Source organism: Urocitellus parryii, unplaced genomic scaffold, assembly GCF_045843805.1.
Source record: "Urocitellus parryii isolate mUroPar1 unplaced genomic scaffold, mUroPar1.hap1 Scaffold_125, whole genome shotgun sequence".
Taxonomy (NCBI): Eukaryota; Metazoa; Chordata; class Mammalia; order Rodentia; family Sciuridae; genus Urocitellus; species Urocitellus parryii.
The window spans coordinates 432,432-459,441 of record NW_027551931.1 but is presented as its reverse complement, the minus strand read 5'-3'; the positions used below and the strand labels follow the sequence as shown (position 1 = coordinate 459,441).

The 27,010-nt window shown below is 50.1% G+C and overlaps 1 protein-coding gene across 1 annotated transcript in view; it reads left to right on the top strand.

Annotated features, from left to right (window-relative positions):
• Window positions 1–26,867, top strand: part of LOC144251614 (flavin-containing monooxygenase 5-like) — a 60,297-nt gene extending 33,430 nt beyond the window's left edge. Inside the window, exon 7 of the mRNA XM_077794444.1 lies at window positions 23,942–26,867. Within this exon, the coding sequence (XP_077650570.1) occupies window positions 23,942–24,194 (253 nt within the window). The 3' untranslated portion in view covers window positions 24,195–26,867. The remainder of the gene's footprint in view (window positions 1–23,941) is intronic.
• The last annotated feature ends 143 nt before the right edge of the window (window positions 26,868–27,010 follow it).

Genomic DNA, 27,010 nt, shown 5'->3' with positions numbered 1-27,010 from the left:
GAGGAATGGAGCCAGCCTTCTATGGACAGAGATCTCTGAAACCATGAGCCCTCAAATAAACTTTTCCTTCTCTATAATTGTTCTAGTTGGGTCCTTTTAGTCACAGCAGCAAAATAGCTGACTAAAACACACCCAACAGTGCCAGGCTCATGGAAAATTTTCAGTGAATACTACTGAATTGAACAAACCATGTTTTTTTTTTTTTTTCTTGCTGCCCTGGGTCAAATACAGAGATACCAGAATGTGTTTTTGAAAAAAAACCCCAAAACCTCAAAATGTGAAGATCTTAAACTACTCAGAACCACTCCCCACACACATCCCCACACACAACTATCATTGATTATTAAGTTATGAAAAGGTGGCTGCTGATACTTGAACTTTGAGATGACAGCAGGACTGTGCTGTTTTTCTTAAGCAAATAAAGGAATGTGACAAGTTTTGTGTTCCCAGCCCCCTAAAAGAGGCCTCATGGTGAAATTAAGCCAGGTGATAAAAATTCCTGGGGCATAAAGTCATGAGCACCCATTCAAGAGGGCCACATTGGTATGAGGTCTTTATAGACCTCATTAATATTAATACTTAACAGTCTCTCAATGATGCCACCTCTCTCCAGGTTGTCATGGTTCCTCTGAATTAGTTTCATGGAATTGCTCATCCCCAGACAATGAATGTGAGGGCCAGTCATAGAACATGGACTGTGTGAGTGGACAGGAAAGGACAGTTGATTTGAGTATCCATCAGGTCAGGTGTTGATGATGAGGCCAATGGCAGGATGAGCAGACTCCTGGGAGGAAGAAAGGTGAGAATAAGTAGGATGGTGAGAATAAGTAGGATGTTCCCAGGACATTGTAAGGAATGTTTGACACTAAGGGTATGCAAATGTTTTGAGCAACAGGATTGTGTCTAAACATTCTGTCTCAAGGTCCCCTCTGTGTGGAGCAATCTTAGGTCATGACATTCGTTACTCACAGGTGGTCATTGCCAATATTCCCTCAGCACTTGTCCACCTGACCCAGTTTTTGATGGTAACTTTTCAGGAAAGCCTTCCATTCAAGTACCACATCACCTGGTCATTTGTCCAGCCGGCCTGCTGCCCTGCTGGGTGTATGCTGAGCAGGGCGGGGAACATCCTGGATTGCAGAGACTGAATCCAGAGCTCAGCACTGCAGCCTGTGTCCACACTTGCTCTTCATGTCCTGGTTCTCTACTGAAAGGGGTTGTGGGAACATAAAGACAGCCAGGCTATTGACACTGACCTGCTGAAGGCAACAGAAGACCCACAGGCCAACATTTGCCTAACTTCTCACTTTATTCTCAAAATCCAAAGGATCAAGACTTGTGATAACTGGCTTCTGAACTAAATTGTTTTATGGCTTACAGGGAAAGAACAAGATCAGCGTACTCCACGGACTAGTTAACAGGCCACTGAAAGATAGGGAGACGATATTTTGAACAGCAAAAATCAAGGAGGGGATTGATCCAGAAAAAAAGTTAAGAACTCAAGAGGGAACTGGGGATGTAGCTCAGTGGTGAAGCACTGGCCTAGCATGTTCCATCCAGCACCACACACACACACACACACACACACACACAAAGTCAAGAGGAAGAAATAGCAAGTGGAAAACAGGTTAACGGCTAGCAAATGTTTGTCAAAATCTACTAATTGTAATCAAAGAAATGCAGATTTTAAAAATGAGAGAATTCCAAAGGGGTATGGAGAAAAAAGGAACACTTCTCCACTGTGGGTGGGATTGTAAATCAGCCCAACCACTATGGAAATCAGTATGGAGGTTCCTCAAAAGACTAGGCATGGAACTGTGTATGGCCCACTTCTGGGTATTTATCCTAAAAAATTCAGCTCATTATACTACAGTGATATGTGCATAGCCATGATGTTAGCAGCACCATTCACAATAGCCAAATTATGGGGCCAGCCTGGGTGCCCATCAACATACACAATGAAGTTTTATTCAGCCATAAAGAAAAATAAAATGATGGCAATTGCAGGAAAATAGATGGGCCTTGAGACCATTACATTAAGCAAAATAAGCCAAAGTCAGAAGGTCAAGGGCCATATGTCTTGTCTCCTATGTGGAAGCTTAGGGAGGAAAAAGGAAAAGAAAGGTGTGTGTGAAAGGGTGGGGATCTCATGAAAATCAAACGGAGGTCAGTTGAGGAAAGGGACCAAGGGGTAAGGGAAGGGGAGGGAGGGGGATGTGCTGGGGAGTGATAATGTTCAAACTATGTTGCCACATTGTGTGCATGTGTGAATATATAACAACAAATCCCATCAATATGAACAACTATAAAGCACTAATAAAAATGTGGAAAGTGAAAAGAAAATTTAAATGACAGGTTGCTTTAGACCTATCTTTTTAGAGAGTATTTAGTGTTTGTAAGGATGAAGGGAAGTAGGAACACGCATGCTTAATGGGTGCAGGCTGCTTGAGTAATAATTTAAGTACAGTAGACTCACCACAACCAGCGGTCTCACACCTGTGTTCCCACCCCAGAAGAGTTCTTGCATAGGTCCGTCTGGAGATGTGGATGAAGATGTCCATCGCAGTGTTGTTTGTGATAGTTTGCTGCCTAGATGTCACTGCTGTGGGAACAAACAAGTGGCACTTGGTGCATGTGAAACAGACTGAAATTAAGGGCCCCTCTGAAATCCAGGACAACTTCCTCCTGCTGAGATAGAGGCTTTAACCATGACGCCCTCTTCCCACCCTGCCCTGACAGATGCCAAGGGAGCTGAGTGGAGATCACCTCCTGCTGGCCTGTCTAGCTCAGGCTAAAGAAATCTGCATGTGTGTATTTTCTGCCTTTTGTCCCATTTTTCCTTCTCTTCTCTTTTTAAAGCTTTCCTCACCTCAAAGCCAGGAAGATGGAAATTTAGAAACAAAAAATTTCCTCTATCTTCCTTCAAAGCTGGCTTTGAACAAAACCTACTGTCCTGCCAATTTGACTCCCAGTAGTTGTGGAGCAATGAGCAGTGTCACCTAGCTTATTCCCCCAAGCAGGAATCCGGGTATCCCACTTGTCCTGCAGTAGTGCACGTGGTTCTTAACAGCACCCCCTTGCCTTAAACACAAGCTCTATATGTGCTGCTTATTAATGTAAAGTAAGTAACCCCAGCCCTCCACACCAGTCAGGACCTCTAGTTATCCAAGCAAATATATCCATCACATTAGAATGGGTTCTATCGGGGAGGTAAAAATAGAGAAATGGAAGTCAGATCAAGGATGAAGATGAGAACACACACACACACACACACATAACAGTACAATAGAATTGTCTTGCAGTGACTTTTGACAGTAGAATGCATTGAATGGAGACATGTGTTATATGTATTCTACTCTTCGGACCCCAAATCTGAAAACAGAAAAAGAAAGGCAAGCCATGAGAGCCCCAAGAGTCAAAGTCAGCGGGCTGACAGTTTCCATCTGAGCCTGGTCCCTGACTCTGACACAATGACTTATTGTCAAGTCTCAGCCTTTTCATTTGTGAAATGAAAATAATAAATAGCTTTCCAGAGAACAATAAATAGCTTTCCAGAAAGTGGCTGAGAAGATGGAAGCAGCATGCCTGGCCCTCAGTAGCTGCACAGGAGACACCAGGTTCCTTCCTCCTGCCCAGAGCTCTGTGCCCCCAGATCTCTCTTCTTTTTTTTTAGTGGGGGGGACCAAGGATTGAACTCAGGGGTACTCAGGGGTACCAGTAAGCCACATCCCCAGCCCTATTCTGTATTTGTTTAGAGACAGGGTCTCACTGAGTTGCTTAGCGCCTCGCTTTGCTAAGGCTGGCTTTGAACTTTCGATCCTCCTGCCTCAGCCTCCTGAGTCACTGGGGTTACAGGCATGCACCACTGCGCCTGGCTAGGATCTCTCTTCTTGATGGGTCCACAGATCCTACCAGTTGACACTCTGTGACCATGTCCGTCAGTGGGCACAGCTGCCCATCACTGAGCCAGCCTGTTGGAAGGACATATGCTGTCCTGAGTCAGACACCAGAAGAGACACATTGCAAGGCTGGGCTTCCATGATCGGTCAGATTAGAGTGGGTAAAGCAGTGCTAGTTTCCCTAGGTCCTGGGAAATGCCCTGGGTTGTCTGTAGCCTGGTATTCTGGATTATACACCCTTGCTCCCCGCCTAGGGAAAGGATAGGCTGCTCATCTTAGAAGCCATAAGTATTTGTCACTTCCTTTTTTCAGCCAGCTCCGGATTGTTCCTGAGCCCACCTGAATGTTCCAAAGAGACTTTATTTGATCTTCTTTGATTATATCTGGTCTTTCAGAAACCCCTAACAGAAACAAGCAGCCAAGACCCTTTGGTGATTCCCCATAGCCTTATGGTGAAGTCCAAACTCCTTTTGACAGGCTTACCAATGCCCCTTACCCCAGGAGCCTCAACTTGTCTACTTACCTAGGACCCGACATCTTTGGATTCAGTCACAGAAACTCTACTTGGACGTTCTTCTGTGTTCTGCTCTTACCAGATAGTGTGTGCCCGGCTGGGCTTTCACCTGGTTGAGACATTCCGCTGAGCTCCTGCTACGTACCAGGGATCAGTCTAACTCTACTCCTCTGGCATCTTGGCCCAGTTACCTAGGATTCATCCTGAGGAGACACAGAGATCATCACCTTCTACCCAAACCTTTCTTGATCCCCTTCCCCACGAGAGTTGATGCCCCTGTTTGCATTCTTATAGCACTCTAAGGGTCTATTCTCTTTGCACTTTCAAACAGTTCTCTTTGCACTCATCACCAGACCCTAAGTGCTGAGAGCTTCGGGATCACGTCTGTTTAGATCATGTCTGTCACCCGAGCTCTTAGTTTGGCACACAGTAGACACTCATTGAATAGTTATTGACTCAGAAAGTGATTTCACAGCCTATTAGAGTGTTGTTTTACATTGCTTTTTTATGTTTTTAGATTGAGAGGGACCTGGACATAACTCCTGCCCACACTTTTTTTGGTACCACCTTACTCTTTTTCATTTAAATGTTGTCTACCAAAATTATTTTAGCCAGCTTTTTTTTTTTTGCTGCTGTGACTAAGGACCTGACCAGCACAACTGCAGAGGAGGAAAAGTTTACTTAAGGGCTGACGGTTTCAGAGGTCTCAATCCACAGACAGCTGGCTCTGTTGCTCGGAGCTCAAGGTGAGGCAGAACAACATGGAGAAGGAGTGTGGCAAAGGGAAGTGGCTCACATGTTGATCAGGAAGCAAAGAGGTCTCTACTCACCAGATACAAATGTATACCCCAAAGCCACGCCCCCAATTTTTACCTCCTCCTGCCACACCCTACCACTCAGCTAATTTCTATCAGGGTATTAATTCACTGATTAGGTTAAGGCTTTCACAGCCTAATCATTTCCCCTCTGAACTTTCTTGCAATATCTCACACTTGAGTTTTGGGAGGACATCTCACATCCAAATCATAACAAAAATGAAATTCACATAATATAAAGTTCACTCTTTAAGGCATCCAGCTGGTGGTATTCAGTAAATTAACAAGGTTGTACAACTATCCCTACTGTTTAATTCCCAAACATTTTGATTACCCGCCAAACAAATCCTGTGTCTACTAGCAGGCACTTCCTATTCCCCCTTCCCTCAGGCCTAAGCAAACACTAACCTACTTTCTGTTTCTATGTCTTTGCCTATTCTGGAGTTTCCATATAAATAGCATCATCTGATATGTGGCCTTTTGTGTGTGACATCTTTGACTTAGCATGACTTCTCCAGAGTTTGTATTTGGTAACTTGGTGTGTGTATCAATACTTCTTCATTCCTTTTCAAATTTGAATAATATTCCATTGTAGGGATTATATATATATAATTTTGCTTATCCATTCCTCAATGGAAGATTGGGCTTTCAGGTTGGTCCCACATTTTGGTATTATCAATGACCATGCTATGAGCATTTGTGTATATATTTTTGTGTGAATGAACTTTTTCTGTTTCTGTATGTACATAGAAGTGGAATTGCTGAATTATATGATAACTTCATGTTTGATTTTTTGAGGAAATGCTAAACTGATTTCCAAAGTAGCTGCATTGTTGGTGACATAGTTCAATCTTCTGTGTATCCTTGCCAACACTTATTTTCCTTCAAGTTTTATTTTGCATTTGAGCTTGGATCCATTATTTAATTGTTATGAACATCTTTCCCCTCATTCCCCCAACGAGGGCTAATTCCCACTTCTTGGGGGGCCCTTGTGTGGATGGAATGAGCAAAAAGATACACAGCACTTAACACACTTTAGGTCCATTGTCAGTCCTCAGTGGGTGGGAGCCACTATTACTGTGGCTTCTGATGAAATTTTCCCCTGCATCTGGGGTTCCCATAGAGAAGGAAGCTTTGGTTTGGTAGTGGTCCCTTCGGTAGGGGCAGTTTCCTGTTGCCTGACCTGAGAGGACTGGGAAGAGAGTGACTACACTAAGGAGGCCTGGAAGTTCAGAGGACTCTGGAACCCCTTATCTTCCCAGGGTTTAAGGTCCCTTATTTGTACCTGGGGGAGTGTTTTGTGGGTGAGGAAGTGACCTGCCATAGATGTACCAATGCAGGACACATGACCTTCCAGAGTGACCTGCCATAGATGCTCCAGTGCAGGCATGAACTGGAAAAAGAATGGGACTGGGGCCGGAAATGGGAACTGTGATCACCTGGGAATATTCTCACGCTGAAATGCACAGAGCCGGGCCCTCAGCTGCTTCTCTTCCAGGTTCTTCACTGGGAAGAGTTTTCTGCCAGCCATTGATTCTTTTGAGTTCCTCAGCTCATAGTTTTTAACATCACTTCCTAACCAGAGCGTCTCCTCATCCTTGTTCCTATCAACCAGGCCTTTGGGAAAAACTCCTCGCCATGCTTAATGCAAACACAGCAGAAAGAAAGGCAGCTCGGCCCTTCTGCAGCTCTGCTGTCACAGCTCTGGACTGCAGAGTTGTCTTTTTTTTAAAATTAAGGATCAATAACTCAGCCTTTAAAGTGGAGGACCAGCCTGTGGAGTGCTAGTCCCTGCTTCCAGGACCTGGGTTTCCCTGATCTCTGAACTGTCAGAGTGACGGGGTACATTGATTCCATTTAATGTATATTTCCCCAAAAGTCTGCTGATTCAGATTCCTGAGAAAAAGCACCCAGCGCACCTGCTGTGGGACTCTCCAAGTGGATGAGCCCAGCTGCCTACTTACTGCAAATCCTGTGCACAGGGAAAGGTTTTGAAAATCTGCTCTGGTTGCTATTTATTTTCTCCTTTTTTCAGCTGAGACTTCTGGGTTAATGAACCAGGGGACCTCCTGTCCAGTTCTCCTTAGGACTGACAGTCCTGCAAATACAATCTAAGCATCTCAGCTCTGCAGCTGTGGGGTTTGAATTCATTTTTCCAGTTTCTTATTTATGATTGACACATAATAATGGTATATATTTCTGGGATACAAGGTGATGTTTCAATTCACATATATATTGTGTAATGACTGAATCAGGGTAATTAGCATACCTATTGCCTTAAATATTTATAATTCCTTTGTGATAAGAACATCTAAAATCCTTTCTTCTAGCTATTTTGAAATATTCTATACATTATTGTAACTCATCCTCCTATGCAAAAAACCACAGTATCTTGTTCTTCCTACCTGTGACTTTGTGCTTGTTGACTACCCTCTTCCATGCCCTCTCCCCACCCTTCCCCACCTTCTACTCTCTACTTCCACAAGATCAGCTGTGAGTGAGATTTCACATGAGGGAGATCACGTGGCACTAACCTTTCTGTATCCGGCTTGTTTCACTTTAATGTAATGTCCTTCAGGTTCATCCATGTCTCTGTGAGTGATCAGATTTCTTTCATGGTTTTTTTTTATGGCTGATTAATTAAGCAAGGTGAGGGTACATTGGGGCTGGGGAGAATGAAAGTTAGGAGGGACGTGTAGATGTGACCGTGGACAGGGCACTTGCTCTGTAGAATGTTTTCTCATCTGAAAATGGAGCATGAGACTGGACCTCTTAGAGATTCTTGGTCTGTGCACACTGCCTCGTAGCCACAAGATTAAAAGATTAATAGAAATGATATAAAACTGTAGAAAAGTGTAAAACTCTCTGTGGTTCCCTCCCTCTGTCTCCCCGCACCCAACACCTGCCGCAAGTGAGAATATTGTGATTGAGTGATTAGTCAGGAACCAGAAGAGGCAATTTATGGGCACTCCAAGAATATAGGGTCTGCGATATTTTTGGAGGAAGAGTGTACAGATAGAAGGGCTTGGGGAATATACTCAGAGATGACAGAGTCAAGGGAGATATATCTGATAACATTTTTTGAAGAATTAAGGTCATGAAAACCTCAATACAATGTGATGTTTGTTCTTTTCAGAGAGCTGAATTGTGGTATTTCACTTATTGGAATATCAGATTACATACTCCTTTCTGTAATTTAAATCCCTGAGTATTTTTAGGCATATGTTGTACTTATTTACACATTGGCATTTCCACTCTATTTTAAAAAAAATATGTTTGGAGGGGTTTTGGAAAGAGGGAGACAGGTGAGGAGAGGAAAGGAGAGGAGAGGAGAGGGAGAGAAGTAGATTAAGTCTAGACAGGCAATCAGCCTGACACAATCACCCCCAACATATCTGGGGATTCAGACTTCGTTTGTAGCAGTGGCTGGAATAATGGTAGCATGTGTAACAAGACATTCTTGGATCTAAAACACATTCTAGAAAGGTCTGACTGTTCTAATTTCTTCTGCCATATATTATTATCTTCTTGTTTTGTGGAATGAAGCATGGTGCACAGAAGATCCTGGAATGAAGAAGAAAGGAAATTCATGTCTGAGGTTGTTTTTTGCTAAGATGGAGGGTGGAGACCTGGATGGACATGGGGGCATTACTCAGCCAGTTCATGTTGGCATACAGGATTGAAAAGGGACTTGGGGGACATCAGTGTTGGTTTTGTGCGGAAGGACAGGTTTGGATTGTTTTGATGGATTATCCCTAGCTCATCCTTATCTTTTGGGCTTTCATTCCAGATGATTCAGTTATTATAATAGTTGTTTATAGTGAATTCAGTGGCCAACTGGTGACTTAATTTTTGTACTGTGTAGAAGAGACTTCTGCAAGGCTTATTCTGCATCCTGCCTTGGGGGAAAGCTAAACCCTGGCAGGGCCCGGGAACTTGCACTTTCTCAATATTAGCAATGGTGGTGGCAGCAGAAGGCAGGGTAGAGGGACCCCTGGGTGTGCTCAAACACCTACTGTGGGTCTTGTGATTGTATACAGTCAAAATGGGACAGGTTGGAGGAAAAGGAAGAAAAAGTCAGGCCAAAGAAGAGAGAAGAGGGAGCTAGAGTACGTAACAGAGGTGGGGGAGACTTTCTTTACTATGCTATGGGCAGAAAAGATGGGATGCCAGTGGGGTTTTCCTAAATTTCAAAATGTTCCTTCCAAATTGGGCTATTTCATGCTTTGATTTTCTGTGGCGACTTAAGCACTTAGTCCTTTTCCTGAAATTCTGATTAGATTAACTTTCTTCAGCTTCTACTAAGCATTTCTTATTAAAAATGCCCATCCACTACTGGAAGGGGATAACCCCAAATGTTTTGTTAGGATTATGGGATTATGTGTGTTTTTCTCTTTTTTTCTAAACCTTAATAAATGGTGGTTACATTACTTCCAAACAGAAATTACCATATTAAAAAAGGAAAGCCTTAAGTTTTCCCCAAGCTCTTTAAGACTGAACAGGCTCATCATCTCCAAATGATGGTTTATAAAACACTCGCCAGTGATTAAATTGTCAATGAAGCAAAGACCTATGGATTAATTTTTCCCACCAGGAAAGTGACTTGAAATCCATTTTATATTTTGGTGAAAATAATGTGTCTGTAGAAATTATTTCCTACACACTGAATAAAAGCTTCTTAAATACAGTGCTGAAAGATCTGGGACTGTAAAGGAATTCATCTAAAACTAGGGTTTGCTCTTGACCTTGCTGTGTTGTGTGTTCATGTCTGATAATGATTTCTCGCTGGAAATCACAAGGGTGTGTTCATTTACTGTGTGTGAACATGTACTACAAACAGTAGGTCCTCACTGGAGTAACCAAATGTGAGACATCCAGACCAAAGACTCACTTATAATCCTGAAGAGGTAACTACCTTTTTTCTTCTTTCTTTTCTTTTTTTTTTTCCTAGGGGAGTGTACTGGGGATTGAACTCAGGGGCACTTGACCACTAAGCCACATCCCCAGCCCTATTTTGTATTTTCTTTTCTTTTCTTTTCTTTTTTTTTTTTGTTTTTGGTGGTGCTGGGGATTGAACCTAGGGCCTTATGCAGGCAAGGCAAGTACTCCACCAATTGAGCCACATCCACAGCCCTGTATTTTCTTCAGAGACAGGGTCTCACTGAGTTGCTTAGCACCTCACTTTTGCTGAGGCTGGCTTTGAACTTTCGATCCTCCTGCCTCAGCCTCCTGAGCCACTGGGATTACAGGCGTGACCATGGTACCTGCATCACCTTCATTAGTAATTGCCTCAAATTATGAAATGATGATTAACCCAGGTTTTCTCTACTCTGTTTAGATGAATAACCTGTGTGGGAAATTGAAAAGGTTATTGAGAGTAAAAAGCACCTTACTAATCAGATACATCATTATTAATAGCAACAGTAAAATGTGAATTTTCTTCGTATTTGACGGGGGTTGGTGGTACTTGGCTGCATTTGAATGTCAAGTCTTAGGTTTCTGCTGAGATGTGGTGTTCTTAACTGTCAGGCTTGTAGGTGACCTAGTGAGTGAGAGGCAGAGGCCAGAGTTCCCTTTTCCACTCCTGGCGTCGGTGATGACAGTCCCCGTGTGGTTCTGCCGTGCCCGACTGATTGGTTTTTGTTGTTTTCTTGGTGTGCCATCTAGCAAGACTCTGAGCCTTTCTAGAGCAAGAAACTGGTCCTGTGACAGCTCAGGCAGAGCCACCAGCGCCAGAGCTTTTTGTAGTGAGTTTAGTGCCACACAGCCTGTGGACACTGATGGAAATTAATTTATGGCATTGAGAATGCCCGCATGCTATTTTGAACAATTTAATTGTGGCAAGTGTTGGATGCTTAGCACCTTCAGACCCTTATTTAGAGATAGGGTCTCACTGAGTTGCTTAGCACCTCATTTTTGCTGAGGCTGGCTTTGAACTTGCCATCCTCCTGCCTCAGCCTCCTGAGCCACTGGGATTACAGGAGTGCTCCATGGCACCAGCATCACCTTCATTAGTAATTGCCTGAGGAGCCGGGCTGGACCAGTGATGGCAGTGAGGTGCTGCAGGGACTGAGGGGCCAAGCCCCAGGCCTGGTGGGGAGGGTTTTCCTCCTGACGTTGACATCCATACTCCCCAAGTGAGCTTGCTAGAGAATACAAGCCCCCTGAAAGAGAAAGGTCAATCTGGCCCCATATTGTTACAGAGGCAGGAAAGAAGAAGAGCTCCGTTGGTTCTCTCATCTGCACTTTGCAGAGCACTGGCCTGCCCAGTCAGCCTCCAGCCAGGCTTGTGAATGGAAGGAGTGTGGCTCTTTCCACCTCTCTTGGAAGTGCTCTGTGCTGGAATTGGAGGACAAGTCCCTCTGGATCTTGCCCTGCTAGGCCCTGGGACATACCGGAGGCTTCACCATCAGGGGAAAGAGTCAGATTGCACTAGATAGTCTTGACTCTGACTTTACCCCCCACCCACCTCAGGAGGTATTTAACATTATCTCAAGATCTGTTTGGTTGTAACAACTGGGTGGAGTGCCCTTGGCACCTGGTGGCTTGAGGTGCTACACATTCTACAATGATCCTCTATCCCCCACACACTCAAGAGTTATCTGGTCCAAAGTGTAAACAGTATGTAGGCTAAGAAACTGTGGTATAGAAGGATGTCATGGTTCATTTTTTGGACACATGTTTTGGTCCTTAATGGCAGAGCTATACAACTTTTTAAGTTCCTTTATTTCTTTATTTTTTTGAAGTTTTCAAAAATTTTTTTTTTCTTCTTCAACAAAGCAAAAAAAAAATATTCAGAGAGTTGGAAAGCCAGGGGCATGAAAGAAAGTTGAGAAACAAAGATTGTTTCATTTGAGAGAGCACAAATGAAATGGTCGCTTAATTAAGAATGGAGTTTTTTTTTTAAGAGAGAGTGAGAGAGGAGAGAGAGAGAGAGAGAGAGAGAGAATTTTTAATATTTATTTCTCGGCGGACACAACATCTTTGTTGGTATGTGGTGCTGAGGATCGAACCCGGGCCGCACGCATGCCAGGCGAGCGCGCTACCGCTTGAGCCACATTCCCAGCCCAAGAATGGAGTTTTTGTTTGTTTGTTTGTTTGTTTGTTTTACATGAAAGATGCTAAGGATCTACAATTCTCTTTGCAAGTCTGTAGAAAAGTTTAAGTTGAGAAGGAAGGATTTGAGTTTGATCCAAGAAAGCTTTTCTCTGTATTTAAGCATGATAAGAAATTCATTTAAGTCCCTGAGCAAAGGTACAAAATTGCTTTCAAAGAAAACCTTTAAGGAAGTGAAATGGTATTCCTCTGTCTAGGAGGACATGGGTACAACCTCGAAACAGGAGCAGGGATTGGGCAGAGTGACATTGCAAGCTCCCAGTGCATCTTGGCCATTCGTCGCCTATTTGCCTTATCCTTTCTATAGTTCAGAGAATCGTGTCGCCGTTTCTATTGTGTCCTTAATGTTCAGCCTCCTTTCCTTGGTCCACCTCACCCAGGACCTGTCTACCCCTGTTCATGGCCATGTTCAGGGTGGCTGACTCTCTGATCTCATCTCTTCTCCTCAAGTTGTTCCCCACTGCATCTCTCTTCCTCCCAGGGTCTTTGAGGTTGAGGACTCGGCAGCACTGAGGTTTAAACCAAGTGCTGTGTTACATGTGGGACCCACCTGGGTTGTGAGCAGGAATTTCCCTGCCTCCCGACCTACAGTGCAGCAGATACCTTGGCTTGGGAAACTTTGCCAGTCACATTAGCATTGGATTTTGCTTTCTTATTGGATTGCAGTGCTGTATCTAATTTGCTGACCAATATCATTATCTTGATGTTCCTCCAAATCTCTCTTGCCTGCCAAAGTTCTGTGATTTGAGATTATTATTTCCCTTGGAAAGTATTTTCTGGATGGATTTGATTATTTTGTGGTCTCTGCCCCATGTTTGTTACTGAGGAGGGAGGAAATGATTTGATGTACTTTCTCTGCAAAGTTTTAATGAAAAAGAAGACAGAATAGAGAACTTTTCTCTTTCCTCCCCATCCATTCCCCAAACTCATATCTTCTATTTCCAGCAAAGGGATGAGTACTTGTGTTCCTGATTGGGCCAGTTTATTCATCTAGAGAAAAATTCCATTTTGTGACCACGCTACATGCTTCCTCAGGCAACCATCATGCAATTATGATTTTGGTTGACAAAAGTTAGATAATATACTTGATTTTGTTTAAACTTGACCCTTGGTGTACATGTCTTCCTGTTGTTGGCTCATTAGAATAGTTTTTCCAGGTTGGCTACTTTTCTATTCCCATGAGTTGAGTGCAGACTTTGAAGTCAGTTAGGCCTGGGGCCAAATCCTTGTTCTTACACTCACTGTACATCCTTAGGTAAGTTACTTAAAATTTATGTGCCTCAGTTTCCACATGTAAAATGAGTTTAGTAATCCTGACATCAGTGTGTTCTTAGCAGGGCCAAAGTGACAAATCAATGCAAGGCTGACCTAAGTAGTCACTTGATAAATGTTAACTGAACTATGAGTGGAGGTTGGGACAGAGCACCGAGCGACAGCGGGGAACTATGGGTGGAGGTGAGGCTGACCACTGAGGGACAGCGGGGAACTAAGGGTGGATGTGAGGCTGACCGCTGAGGGACAGCGGGGAACTATGGGTGGAGGTGGGGGCTAAGCACATAGAAACAGTGGGGAACTATGGGTGGAGGTGGGGCTGACCTATGAGAGACAGCAGGGAACGATGGGTGGAGGTGAGGCTGACCTCCGAGGGACAGCGGGAAACTATGGGTGGAGGTGGGGGCTGGCAGCTGAGGGACAGCGGGGAACTATAGGAGGACATGGGGGCTGGCCGCTGAGGGACAGCGAGGAACTATGGGTGGAGGAGGGGGTTGGCCGCTGAGGGACAGCGGGGAACTATGGGTGGAGGTGGGGGCTGAGCATGGAGGGACAGCGGGGAACTATGAGTGGAGATGAGGCTGACCACTGAGGCACAGCGGGTAACTATGTGTGGAGGTGGGTCTGGCAGCTGAGGGACAGCGGGTGACTATGGGTGGATGTGGGGGCTGAGCACGAGGGACAGTGGGGAACTATGGGTGGAGGTGAGGCTGACCGCTGAGGAACAGCGGGGAACTATGGGTGGAGGAGAGGGTTGGCAGCTGAGGGAAAGCGGGGAACTATGGGTGAAGGTGGGGGCTGAGCACCAAGGGACAGCGGCGAACTATGCGTGGAAGTGAGGCTGACCTCCGAGGGACAGCGGGGAACTATGGGTGTAGGTGGGGGCTGGCAGCTGAGGGACAGGGGGGAACTATAGGTGGAGCTGGGGCTCACCGCTGAGGGACAGCGGGGAATTATGGGTGGAGGTGGGAACTGAGCACCGAGGGACAGCGGGGAACTATGGGTGGAGGTGAGGCCGACCGCTAAGGGACAGTGGAGAACTATGGGTGGAGGTGGGGGCTGAGCGCTTTGGGACAGCAGGGAACTATGGGTGGAGGTGGGGGCTGAGCGCTGAGGGACAGCGGGGGACTATGGGAGGAATTGGGGGGTTGACCGCTTAGGGACAGCCGGGAACTATGGGTGGAGGTGGGGACTGAGCACCAATGGACAGCGGGGAACTATGGGTGGAGGTTAGGCTGACCGCTGAGGGACAGCGGGGAACTATGGGTGGAGGTGTGGGATGGCCTCTGAGGGAGAGCGGGAACTATGGGTGGAGCTGGGGGTGATGGCTGAGGGACAGCGGGGAACTATGGGTAGAGGTTGGGGCTGGCAGCTGAGGGACAGCGGAGAATTATGGGTAGATGTGGGGACTGAGCACCGAAGGACAGTGGGGAACTATGGGGGGATCTGCGGCTGACCGCTGAGGGACACCGGGGAAGTATGTGTGGTGGTGGGGGCTGGCAGCTGAGGGACAGCGGGGAACTATGGGTGAAGGTGGGGGCTGAGCACCAAGGGACAGCGGCGAACTATGCGTGGAAGTGAGGCTGACCGCCGAGGGACAGCGGGGAACTATGGGTGTAGGTGGGGGCTGGCAGCTGAGGGACAGCGGGGAACTATAGGTGGAGCTGGGGCTCACCGCTGAGGGACAGCGGGGAATTATGGGTGGAGGTGGGGACTGAGCACCGAGGGACAGCGGGGAACTATGGGTGGAGGTGGGGGCTGAGCACTGAAGGACAGTGGGGAACTATGGGGGGATCTGCGGCTGACCGCTGAGGGACACCGGGGAAGTATGTGTGGTGGTGGGGGCTGGCCGCTGAGGGACAGCGGGGAACTATGGCTGGAGGTGGGGGCTGGCAGCTGAGGGACAGCGGAGAACTATGGGTGGATGTGGGGGCTGAGCACCGAGGAACAGTGGGGGACTATGGGTGGAGGTGGGGGCTGGGCGCTGCGGGACAGCAGGGAACTATGGGTGGAGGTGAGGCTGACTGCTGAGGGACAGCGGTAAAGTAGGGGTGGAGGTGGGCCTGACCATTGAGGGATAGCGGGGAAGTATGGGTGGAGGTGAGGCTGACCGCTGAGGTTCATAGGCGAACTATCGGTGGAGGTGGGACTGACCGCTCAGGGACAGCGGGTAACTATGGGTGGAGATGAGCCTGACCTCTGAGGGACAGCGGGGAACAATGGGAGGAGATGGGTGTTGACTGCTGAGGGACAGCGGGGAACTATAGGTGTAGGCGGGGGCTGGAAGCTGAGGGACAGCGGGGAACTATGGGAAGAGTTGGGGGCTGGCCGCTGAGGGACAGGGGGGAACTAAGGGTGGAGGTGGGGACTGGCTGCTGAGGGACAGCGGGGAACTATGGGTGGAGTTGGGGCTGAGCACCGAGGGACAGCGGGGAACTATGGGTGGATGTGGGGGCTGAGCACCAAGGGACAGCGGGGAACTATGGTGGAGGTGGGGGCTGGCACCTGAGAAACAGCGGGGTACTATAGGTGGAGGTGGGGGCTGTGTACCCAGGGACAGTGGGGAACTATGGGTGGAGGTGTGGTTGAACGCTGAGGGACAGCGGGGAATTATAGGTGGTGGTGGGGATGACCACTGAGGGATAGCGGGGAACTATAGTTGGAGGAGGGGATGACCGCTGAGGGACAGGGGGGAACTATGGGTGGAGGTGGGGGCTGAGCACCGAGGTACAGCGGGGAACTATGGGTGGAGGTGGGTGCTGTGCACCGAGGGACAGTGGGGAACTATGGGTGGAGTTGGGGCTGACCGCTGAGGGACAGAGGGGAACTATAGGTGGAGGTGGGGATGACCACTGAGGGACAGCGGGGAACTATAGTTGGAGGTGGGGATGACCACTGAGGGACAGCGGGGAACTATGGGTGGAGGTGGGGGCTGAGCGCTGAGGGACAGCGGGGGACTATGGGAGGAATTGGGGGGTTGACCGCTTAGGGACAGCCGGGAACTATGGGTGGAGGTGGGGACTGAGCACCAATGGACAGCGGGGAACTATGGGTGGAGGTTAGGCTGACCGCTGAGGGACAGCGGGGAACTATGGGTGGAGGTGTGGGATGGCCTCTGAGGGAGAGCGGGAACTATGGGTGGAGCTGGGGGTGATGGCTGAGGGACAGCGGGGAACTATGGGTGGAGGTTGGGGCTGGCAGCTGAGGGAAAGCGGAGAATTATGGGTGGATGTGTGGACTGAGCACCGAGGGATAGTGCGGAACTATGGGGGGATCTGGGGCTGACCGCTGAGGGACACCGGGGAAGTATGAGTGGAGGTGGGGCTGGCCACTGAGGGACAGCGGGGAACTATGGCTGGAGGTGGGGGCTGGCACCTGAGGGACAGCGGAGAACTATGGCTGGAGGTGGGGGCTGGCACCTGAGGGACAGTGGAGAACTATGGGTGGAGGTGAGGCTGACTGCTGAGGGACGGCGGGAAAGTATGGGTGGAGGTGGGCCTGACCAATGAGGGACAGCGGGTAACTATGGGTGGAGGTGAGCCTGACAGCTGAGGGACAGCGGGGAAAAATGGGAGGAGTTGGGTGGTGACTGCTGAGGGACAGCGGGGAACTATGGGTTGAGGTGGGGGCTGGTCGCTGAGGGACAGCGGGGAACTATGGGTGTAGGTGGGGCTGGATGCTGAGGGACAGGGGGGAACTAAGGGTTGAGGTGGGGGCTGGTCGCTGAGGGACAGCGGGGTACCATGGGTGGAGGTGGGGGCTGTGTACCCAGGGACAGTGTGGAACTATGGGTGGAGGTGTGGTTGAACGCTGAGCGACAGCGGGGAACTATAGGTGGAGGTGGGGATGACCACTGAGGGATACCGAGGAACTATAGTTGGAGGTGGGGATGACCGCTGAGGGACAGGGGGGAACTATGGGTGGAGGTGAGGCTCACCGCTGAGGGACAGCGGGGAACTATGCGTGGAGGTGGGTGCTGGCAGCTGAGGGACAGCGGGGAACTATGGGTGGACGTGGGAGCTGTGCACCGAGGGACAGAGGGGAACTATGGGTGGAGGTGGGGCTGACCGCTGAGGGACAGTGGGGAACTATGTGTGGAGGTGAGGCTGACCGCTGAGGGACTGCGGGGAACTCTGGTTGGTGGTGGGGGCTGGCAGCTGAGGGACAGCGGAGAACTATGGGTGTATGTGGGGGCTGAGTACCCAGGGACAGTGGGGGACTATGGTTGGAAGTGGGGGTTGGTCGCTGAGGGATAGCAGGGAACTATGGTTGGAGGTGAGACTGACCGCTGACGGACAGCGGGTACTATGGGTGGAGGTGGGGGATGGCCGCTGAGGGACAGCGGGTACTATGGGTGGAGGTGGGGCTGACCTCTGAGGGACAGCGGGGATCTATGGGTGGAGGTGGGGGCTGTCCACTGAGGGACAGCGGAGAACCATGTTTGGAGGTGAGGCTGACCGCTGAGGGACAGCGGGGATCTATGGGTGGATGTGGGGGCTGGCTGCTGATGGACACCGGAGAACGATGTGTGGATGTGCGGGCTGAGCACAGAGGGACAGTGGGGCACTATGGGTGGACGTGGGGGCTGGCCGCTGAGGGACAGCGGGATCTATGGGTGGTGGTGGGGGAGATGGCTGAGGGACAGCGGGAAACTATGGGTGGAGATGGGGCTCACCGCTGAGGGACAGCGGGGAACTATGGGTGGAGGTGAGGCTGACCGCTGAGGGACATCGGGGAACTATAGGTGGACGTGAGGCTGACTGCTGAGGGACAGCGGGGAACTATTGGTGGAGGTGGGGGCTGGCAGCTAAGGGACATCAGGGAACTATGGGTGAATGTGGGGGCTAAGCACCGAGAGACAGTGGGGAACTATGGGTGGAGGTGGGGCTGACTGATGAGGGACAGCGGGGAACTATGGGAGGTGGTGGGGGCTGGCCGCTGAGGGACAGCGGGGAACTATAGGAGGAGGTGGGGGCTGGCCGCTGAGGGACAGCGGGGAACTATAGGAGGAGGTGGGGGCTGGCCGCTGAGGGACAGCGGGGAACTATAGGAGGAGGTGGGGGCTGGCCGCTGAGGGACAGCGGGGAAGTATAGGTGGAGGTGGGGATGACTGCTGACGGACAACGGGGAACTATGGGTGGAGCTGGGGACTGAGCACCGTGGGACAGCGGGGAACTATGGTGGAGGTGGGGGCTGGCAGCTGAGGGACAGGGGAGAACTATGGGAGGAGGTATGGGCTGGCCGTTGAGGGACAGCCGGGAACTATGGGTGGAGGTGAAGCTGACTGCTGAGGGACAGCGGGGAAATATGGGAAGAGGTGCGGGGTGACCGATGAGGGATAGCCGGGAAGTGTTGGTGGAGGTGGGGTCTGGTCACTGAGGGACAGCGAACTTTGTGTGGAGTTGGGCTGTGCTCTGAGGGCCATCGGGAAACTATGAGTGGAGGTGGGGGCTGAGCGCCGAGGGACAGCGGGGAACTATGTGTGGAAGTGGGGCTGAGCGCCGACAGACAGCGGGAAACTGTAGGTGGAGGTGGGGCTGACCCCTGAGGGACAGCGGGGAACTATGGGTGGAGGTGGGGCTGACCCCTGAGGGACAGCGGGGAACTATGGGTGGAGGTTGGGGCTGGTCGCTGAGGGATAGCAGGGAATTATGGGAGGAGGTGGGGCCTGCCCGCTGAGGGACAGCGGGGAACTATTGGTGGAGTTGTGGGCTGAGCACCGGGGGACAGCGGGGAACTATGGGTGGAGGTGAGGGTGACCGCTGAGGGACAGCGGCGAACTATGAGTGGAGGTGGTGCCTGGCAGCTGAGCGACAGCCGGGAACTATGGGTGGAGGTGGAGCTGACTGCTGAGGGACAGCGGGGAACCATTGGTGGAGGTGAGGCTGACCGCTGAGGGACCACCGGGAACTATGGGTGGAGGTGGGGGCTGGCCGCTGAGGGACAGCGGGGAGCTAAGGGTGGAGCTGGGGCTGAAAGCTGAGGAACAGGGGGAACTATAGGTGGAGGTGAGGCTGACTACGGAGGGACAGCGAGAAAGTATGGGTGCAGGTGGAGGATGAGCGCTGAGGGACAGCGGGGAACTATGGGAGGAAGTGGGGGGGATGACCGCTGAGGGACAGCAAGGAACATTAGGTGGAGATGGGGCTGAACGCTGAGGGACAGCGGGAAACTATGTACGGAGGTGGGGGCTGGCTGTTGAGGGACAGCGTGTAACTATGGGTGGAGGTGAGGCTGGCCGCTGAGGGACAGCGGGAACTATGGGTGGAGGTGGGGGTGACGGCTGAGGGAGAGCGGGGAACTATGGGTGGAGGTGAGGCTGACCGCTGAGACACAGCGGGGAACTATGGGTGGAGGTGGGGGCTGGCGCCTGAGGGAGAGCGGGCAACTATGGGTGGAGGTGTGGGCTGAGCACAGAGGGACAGCGGCGAATTATGGGTGGAAGTGGGGGCTGGCCGCTGAGGGACAGCAGGGACCCTTAGGTGGAGGTGGGGCTGAACGCTGAGGGACAGCGGGAAACTATGGGTGGAGTTGGGGCTGAACGCTGAGGGACAGCGGAGAACTATGGGAGGAAGTGGGTTCTAACTGCTGAGGGACAGCAGGGAACTATGGGTGGAGGTGAGGCTGGCTGCTGAGGGACAGCGGGAACTATGGGTGGAGGTGGGGGTGATGGCTGAGGGTCAGTGGGGAACTATGTGTGGAGGTGGGGCTGAGCGCTGAAGGACAGCGGAGAACTATGGGAGGAAGTGTGGGCTGAACACCGAGGGACAGAGGGGAACTATGGGTGGAGGTGGGGCTCACCGCTGAGGGACAGCTGGGAACTATGGGTGGAGGTGGGGGCTGGTCGCTGAGGGACAGCGGGAACTATGGGTGTAGGTGGGGGCTGACAGCTGAGGGACAGCGGGGAACATTCAGTGGAGGTGGGGCTGATCGCTGAGGGACTGCGGGGGAACTATAGGTGGAGGATGTGCTGACCGCTGAGGGACAGTGGGGAACTATTGGTGGAGGTGGGGGTTAAGCACCGAGGGACAGCGGGGAACTATGGGTGGAGGTGGGGCTGACCGCTGAGGGATAGTGGGGAACTATGGGTGGAGGTAGGGACTGGCTGCTGAGGGACAGCGGGGAAGGATGGGTGGAGGTGGGGCTGACCGCTGAGAGACAGTGGGGAACTATGCGTGGAGTTCAGGCTGACCGCTGAGCAACAGTGGGGAACTATGGTTGGAGGTGGAGGCTGGCCGCTGAGGGACTGCGGGGAACTATGTGTGGAGGTGGGGCTGGTTGTTGAGGGATAGTGGGGAACTATAGGTGGAGGAGGTGCTGACTGCTGAGGGACAGCGGGGAACTATGGGTGGAGGTGGTGATGACTGCCGAGGGACAGCAGGGAACTATGGGTGGAGGTGGGGGCTGGCAGCTGAGGGACAGTGGGGAAGTATGGGTGGAGGTGGTGGCTGGCCGCTGAGGGACAGCGGGGAACTAAGTGTGGATGTGGGGGCTGGCCTTGATGAACAGCGGGGAACTATGGGTGGAGATGGGTGCTGACCGCTGAGGACAGCGGGGAAATATGGTAGTAGGTGCAGGGTGACCGCTGAGGGACAGCGGGGAACTATGGGTGGAGGTGGGGGCAGGTCAATGAGGGGCAGCGGGGAACTATGGGTTTAGGTGGGGGCTAGCAGCTGCGGGACAGCTCGGAACTATGGGAGGAGGTAGGGGCTCGCCGCTGAGGGACAGCCGGCAACTATGGGTGGAGGTGGGGGTTAAGCACCGAGGGACAGCGGGGAACTATGGGTGGAGGTGAGGCTGACCGCTGAGGGACAGCGGGGATCTATGGGTGGAGGTGGCGGCTGGCAGCTGAGGGACAGCGGGGAACTATGGGTGGATGTGGGGGCTGAGCACCGAGGGCCAGTGGGGAACTATGGGTGGAAGTGGGGCTGACCACTGAGGGACAGCAGGGAACTATGGGTGGAGGTGGGGGCTGGCAGCTGAGGGACAGCGGGGAACTATAGTTGGACGTGGTGCTGATCGCTGAGGGACAGCGGGAACTATAGGTGGAGGTGGGGCTGACCGCTGAGGGACAGCGGGGAACTATGGGTTGAGGTGAGGACTGAGCATCAAAGGACAGCGGGGAACTGTGGGTGCAGGTGTGTATGACCGCTGAGGGACAGCGGGGAACTATGGGTGGAGGTGAGTCTGACCGTTGAGGGACAGCGGGGAACTATGTGTGCAGGTGGGGGATGAGCGCTGAGGGACAGCGGGGAACTATTGAGGAAGTGGGGGATGAGTGCTGAGGGACAGCGGAGAACTATGGAGAAAGTGGGGGTTGACCGCTGAGGGACAGCGGGGAACATTAGGTGGAGGTGGGGCTGACCACTGAGGGACTGCGTGGAACTATGGGTGGAGTTGGGGCTGACCGCTGAGGGACAGCGGGGAACTATGTTTCGAGGTGGGTGCTGGCTGCTGAGGGACAGCGGGGAACTAGGGGTGGAGGTGAGGCTGGCTGCTGAGGGACAGCGGGAACTATGGGTGGAGGTGGGGGTGATGGCTGAGTGACAGCGGGGAACTATGTTTGGAGGTGGGGCTGACAACTGAGGGAGAGCGGGGAACTATGGATGGAGGTGGGGCTGAGCGCTGAGGGACAGCGGGGAACTATGGGTGGAGGTGGGGGCTGAGGCCGAAGGACAGTGGAGAACTATGGGTTGAAGTGGGGGCTGAGCGCCGAGGGACAGCGGGAAAGTATGGGTGGAGGTGGGGCTGACCTCTGAGGGACAGCTGGGAACTATGGGTGTAGGTGGTGGCTGGCAGCTGAGGGACAGCGGGGAACTATGGGAGGAGGTTGGAGCTGAGTACCAAGGGACAGCGGGGAACTATGGGTGGAGGTGAGGCTGACCGCTGAGAGACAGCAGGGAACTATGGGTGAGGTGGGGGCTGGCGCCTGAGGGACAGCAGAGAACTATGGTTGGAAGTGGGGGCTGAGCGACGAGGGACAGCGGGGAACTATGGGTGGAGGTGGGGCTGGCCGCTGAGGGACAGCGGGGAACTATGGGTGGAGGTGGGGGCTGGCCGCTGAGGGACAGCGGGGAACTATGGGAGGTGGTGGGGGCTGGCCGCTGAGGAACAGAGGGCAACTATGGGTGGAGGTGGGGGCTGAGCACCGAGGGACAGGGGTGAACTATGGGGGGAACTATGGGGGGATCTGGGGCTGACCGCTGAGGGTCAGCTGGGAACTATGGGTGGAGGTGGGGGCTGGTCGCTGAGGGACAGCGGGGAACTTTAGGTGGAGGTGGGGCTGAGCGCTGAGTGACAGCGGGGAACTATGGGTGGATGTGGGGGCTGGCAGCTGAGGGACAGCGGGAACTATAGGTGGAGGTGGGGATGACCGCTGAGGGACATCGGGGAACTATGGGTGGAGGTGGGGACTGAGCACCAAGGGACAGAGGGGAACTATGGTTGGAGGTGGGGCTGAGGGCTGGGGGACCGCGGGGAAGTATGGGTGGAGGTGGGGACTGATTGTTGAATTACAGCGGGGAACTATGGGTCGAGGTGGGGCTGACCGTTGAGGGACAGCAGGGAACTATGCATGGAGGTGAGGCTGACCGCTGAGGGACAGGGGGGAACTATGGATGGAGGTGGAGGCTGACCGCTGAGGGACAGCGGGGAACTATGGATGGAGGTGGGGCTGATTGTTGAGGGACAGCGGGGAACTATGGGTGGAGGTGGGGCTGACCGCTGAGGGACAGCAGGGCACTATGGATTGAGGTGGGGGCTGGCAGTTGAGGGACAGCCGGGAACTATGGGAGGAGTTGGGGGCTGGCCGCTGAGGGACAGCGGGGAAGTATGGGTGGAGGTGGGGGCTGACCGCTGAGGGACAGCGGGAGCCAGATGCCTCCCAGAGTGAGAGGAGCTGAGGCTGGAGAGACGGGAGCCATTTGGTGCATCATGACAATGTGTGTTGACTTTAATTAACTGAAATGAAAACTTATGGAAGGCTTTAGGCAGGGGAGGGCATGATAGGGATCTGAGCCTTGAGCCTACCCCTCAGTGTTATTCACTGTTCTGTTTTAGACTCAGGGTGCCCCTCAGAGCCCACGATTCCTGGGAAGTCCTGCTTCTGTTCTTCTCCCGAGCTAGAGGGGCCAGGTCAAAGCTCTAGGCTCAGATCTTCACCCCACAGCTCCATTGGTCCTCTTGGCCTCAGGTTTTTGACTTGGATAAAAATCCTAGATTTCATCCAGACCTGGCTTTTTAGTACTACCAACTCTCCAGCACACTTTTCTATTTTTCCCCTGAGCCCAAGTCACTCCGTCTTCTCATCTTCCTGTTCTTTGCAGGTGCCAGGACTTCCTAAATTACAGAGAAGCAAAGGGTAGAGATTCATGGACTAAAGAAGAGCCTAGGTGCTCTGGGCATCCAGAATCAGGAGCCCCAGGTCCACGTCCTGTCTCCATTGCCTGGGAAATCATCCGTTCGTCGCTGGAATCCTCTGGACTCAGCTGTATCCTGTTAGACCCAACCATCTTTCAAGTCCCTTTCAACTTTCACGTTCTCATGTGGGGGTTCAGCCAGTCGGAGAAAAATAGATAAAAGCTAAATGCTGGGAAGCAGATAGGCTGTGCGTCTGAGAGCAAAGGACTCTCTAGATTGGGTTTAAAAGTACTCTTTTCAGTTTTGAAACCCCACAAAATCTCCCTCTAGCCCCTGAGGTCTTGGCTTCCAGGAGGCGTGTGTTTGCAACACACATATGTCTTCCAGAGAACAACGTGAATGTCAGTGTCACTTCACTGGAGAATTGCCTGGGGTTTGTATTTGAAACGGAAAACTTGGAACCAGTTAGCTGCAAATGCAGATTGGCCAAAGCATGAAATATTTCTCCTTGCCTCTTTTTTTCCCCACTCACAAATTAACATTTTACACGACTCATGTATGCTGGAAATGCAAGACCACGTTAGAGAGGCCACGGAAAACCTCTCAGAACTTTCCAAGGATAATCACAGTAAAAATGTTGAAATACCTTCTTTCCTTTAATTAATTAATATATCATATAGAGATGTACTGACATGTTTCTAAAATGTTCATAGTTAGCTAAGGAATAATCCCCACAGCCCCATCTATGGAACCTGTGCATGTCATCTTACTTGGGATAGGGGTCTTTGCAGACGTGATTAAATTAAGGATCATGATTAAAGAGGTGTCCAGGTGAGCTCTAAATGTATCTTTATAAGATGAAGGGAGAGGGAGATTTTATACCCAGAGAGAAAGCCTTGTGATGATGGAGTGGAGAGAGATTTAAAGATTGGAGTGACATAGCCACAAACCAGGTAGTGCCAGTAGCCACCTGAACTCAGAAGAGGCAGGGAACAAATTCTCCCCTAGGACCTCCAGACAGACCACAGCCCTCCCAACACCTTGGGTTTGGCCCAGGGAAATCCATTTTGGCATTCTAACCACAGGACTGTGGGAGAATAACGTTCTGCTGTTTAAAACCAGCAGCTTTATGGTAATTTATTACAGAAGTCACAGAAAACTAATAAGTGTTCAAGGGTTGAAATGGAAAACAGAGATTCACTATCCCACTCCTTACAAACCCTTCGTTTTGCTCCCCAGAGGTGAATATTTTAAATCTTGGAGTAGTTTCTGTGAAAACTTTTCTTTTTATGCCTAATTGCTGAGTTGATATTTTTGTTTTAAAAAAGGATTTAAGTCAGGCACAGTGGCACACACCTATAATCCCAGCAGCTCAGGAGGCTGAGGCAGGAGGATCTTGAGTGCAAAGTCAGCCTCAGCAAAAGTCAGCAGCAACTCAGTGAGTCCCTTTCTCTAAATAAAATACAAAATAGTGCTGAAGATGTGGCTCAGTGGCCAAGTGCTCCTGAGCTCAGTCCCCAGTCCCCCCTTAAAAAAAGAATTTTAAATTCTTATGCCTTCTTAATATGTGATATTCACATATGTATGCACACAAGTACCCTTTTCTTTATCATGAACTTATCTTCCCAAATAACTGTAATGTAATTCTTGGCTAAATAATTTTATATGATTTGTTATGTTCAAATTGTATTCCCAGCTGTTCAGTGCACAGCACTATAATGTTTATATTTCCCTTCTTGAACTACCTTTTTTTTCCTGGAGTTAATAATTGCCTCAATATTTCAAAAATTTTCCACTCCCTTCATATACATAATCACCTGCATCCCCAAACTCTATTCCAGAAATAAAAAGTGGCTCTCAATATGTTCAAACATAGGAGAAAATCTATGATTTTCATCCCACCTCCATCTTGAAAACACCCTTCCTAGACCTCTCCATTTTCCTGATCCAATAAAAAGTGGTTGGTTTCTAGATTTGTAACCTGTCTGTCATTCTTGACATCCTTCTCTTTCTTTTTGAATTGCCATTTTGTGCATTTTTATCTCTCTCTTCTTTTTACCTCATCAAAATGAAGATTTGAAGTTATAGTAGCTTCCAAAGAAAAGATGCATGATGTAGAATACTTTGATTTATTGCATATCTCTATCTTAGCTATACAAAGAAATCTAGGCAAATATTTTCCTCCAAGTTTTGAAGGTATTTCTATTGTCTTCCAGCTTCTGATATTGCAGCTAATAATTTTAATGATTGCTTGATTTCTGATCATCTGTGTGTATGTGATAGATATCTTTTTTTCCTGAGAGTTTTTGAGATTTTCATTTAACATCATTACTCTGAAATTCATAATGATGTATCTATTGTGCTGGCACAAAGTGAGTCTTTTGAATCTGAACACCGACAGTCTTTAATCATGGAACATTTTTTCTACTCTAATATATTCATTTTCTGAAACTTTTCTCAGTTCAATTTTTAACCTTCTGAATGAATTAACTTTCTAAGACACTTATCTTTCCCTGTTCTTTTTCATTATGTTTCCATTCTGTCTTGATAATCTATATATCTACATTTATATTTGTATCTATAGATCCCTCTATCTTTGTAATTTGTCTCTCATGATTTTAATTTTCAAGACAAATTTTGTTATTTTAAAGCTCCATTTAAAAAATCAGGCAATGCTGGTTTCATGGATTTAATGTGTGGTGAGCCGCTTCTGCCGCTTTTGCAGACTATGGTCGCCATTACAAGATGGCGCTGGCTCTGCTGTGGTTTGTGATAAACAACTCCTTATTTGGGAGAGTTGGCACATGGTTTTTCAACACCCTATGAGAAAGTTCCACGTGGCGGCTTTGCATTGGGGCTTGAGATGCTTTATTAAGGCTGGGAGGGGCATGCAAGAGGAGTAGTAGAAGAAATATCAAAGGCCTGAATAAACTGCTGGAAGAAGATTCCTGAGTTGCGTCTTCCTTGCGGGCAAGGGGTCGCGACATTAATGTATTTTCTTATCTCTCTGAGCATATAAATTGGAAGTTTCCACT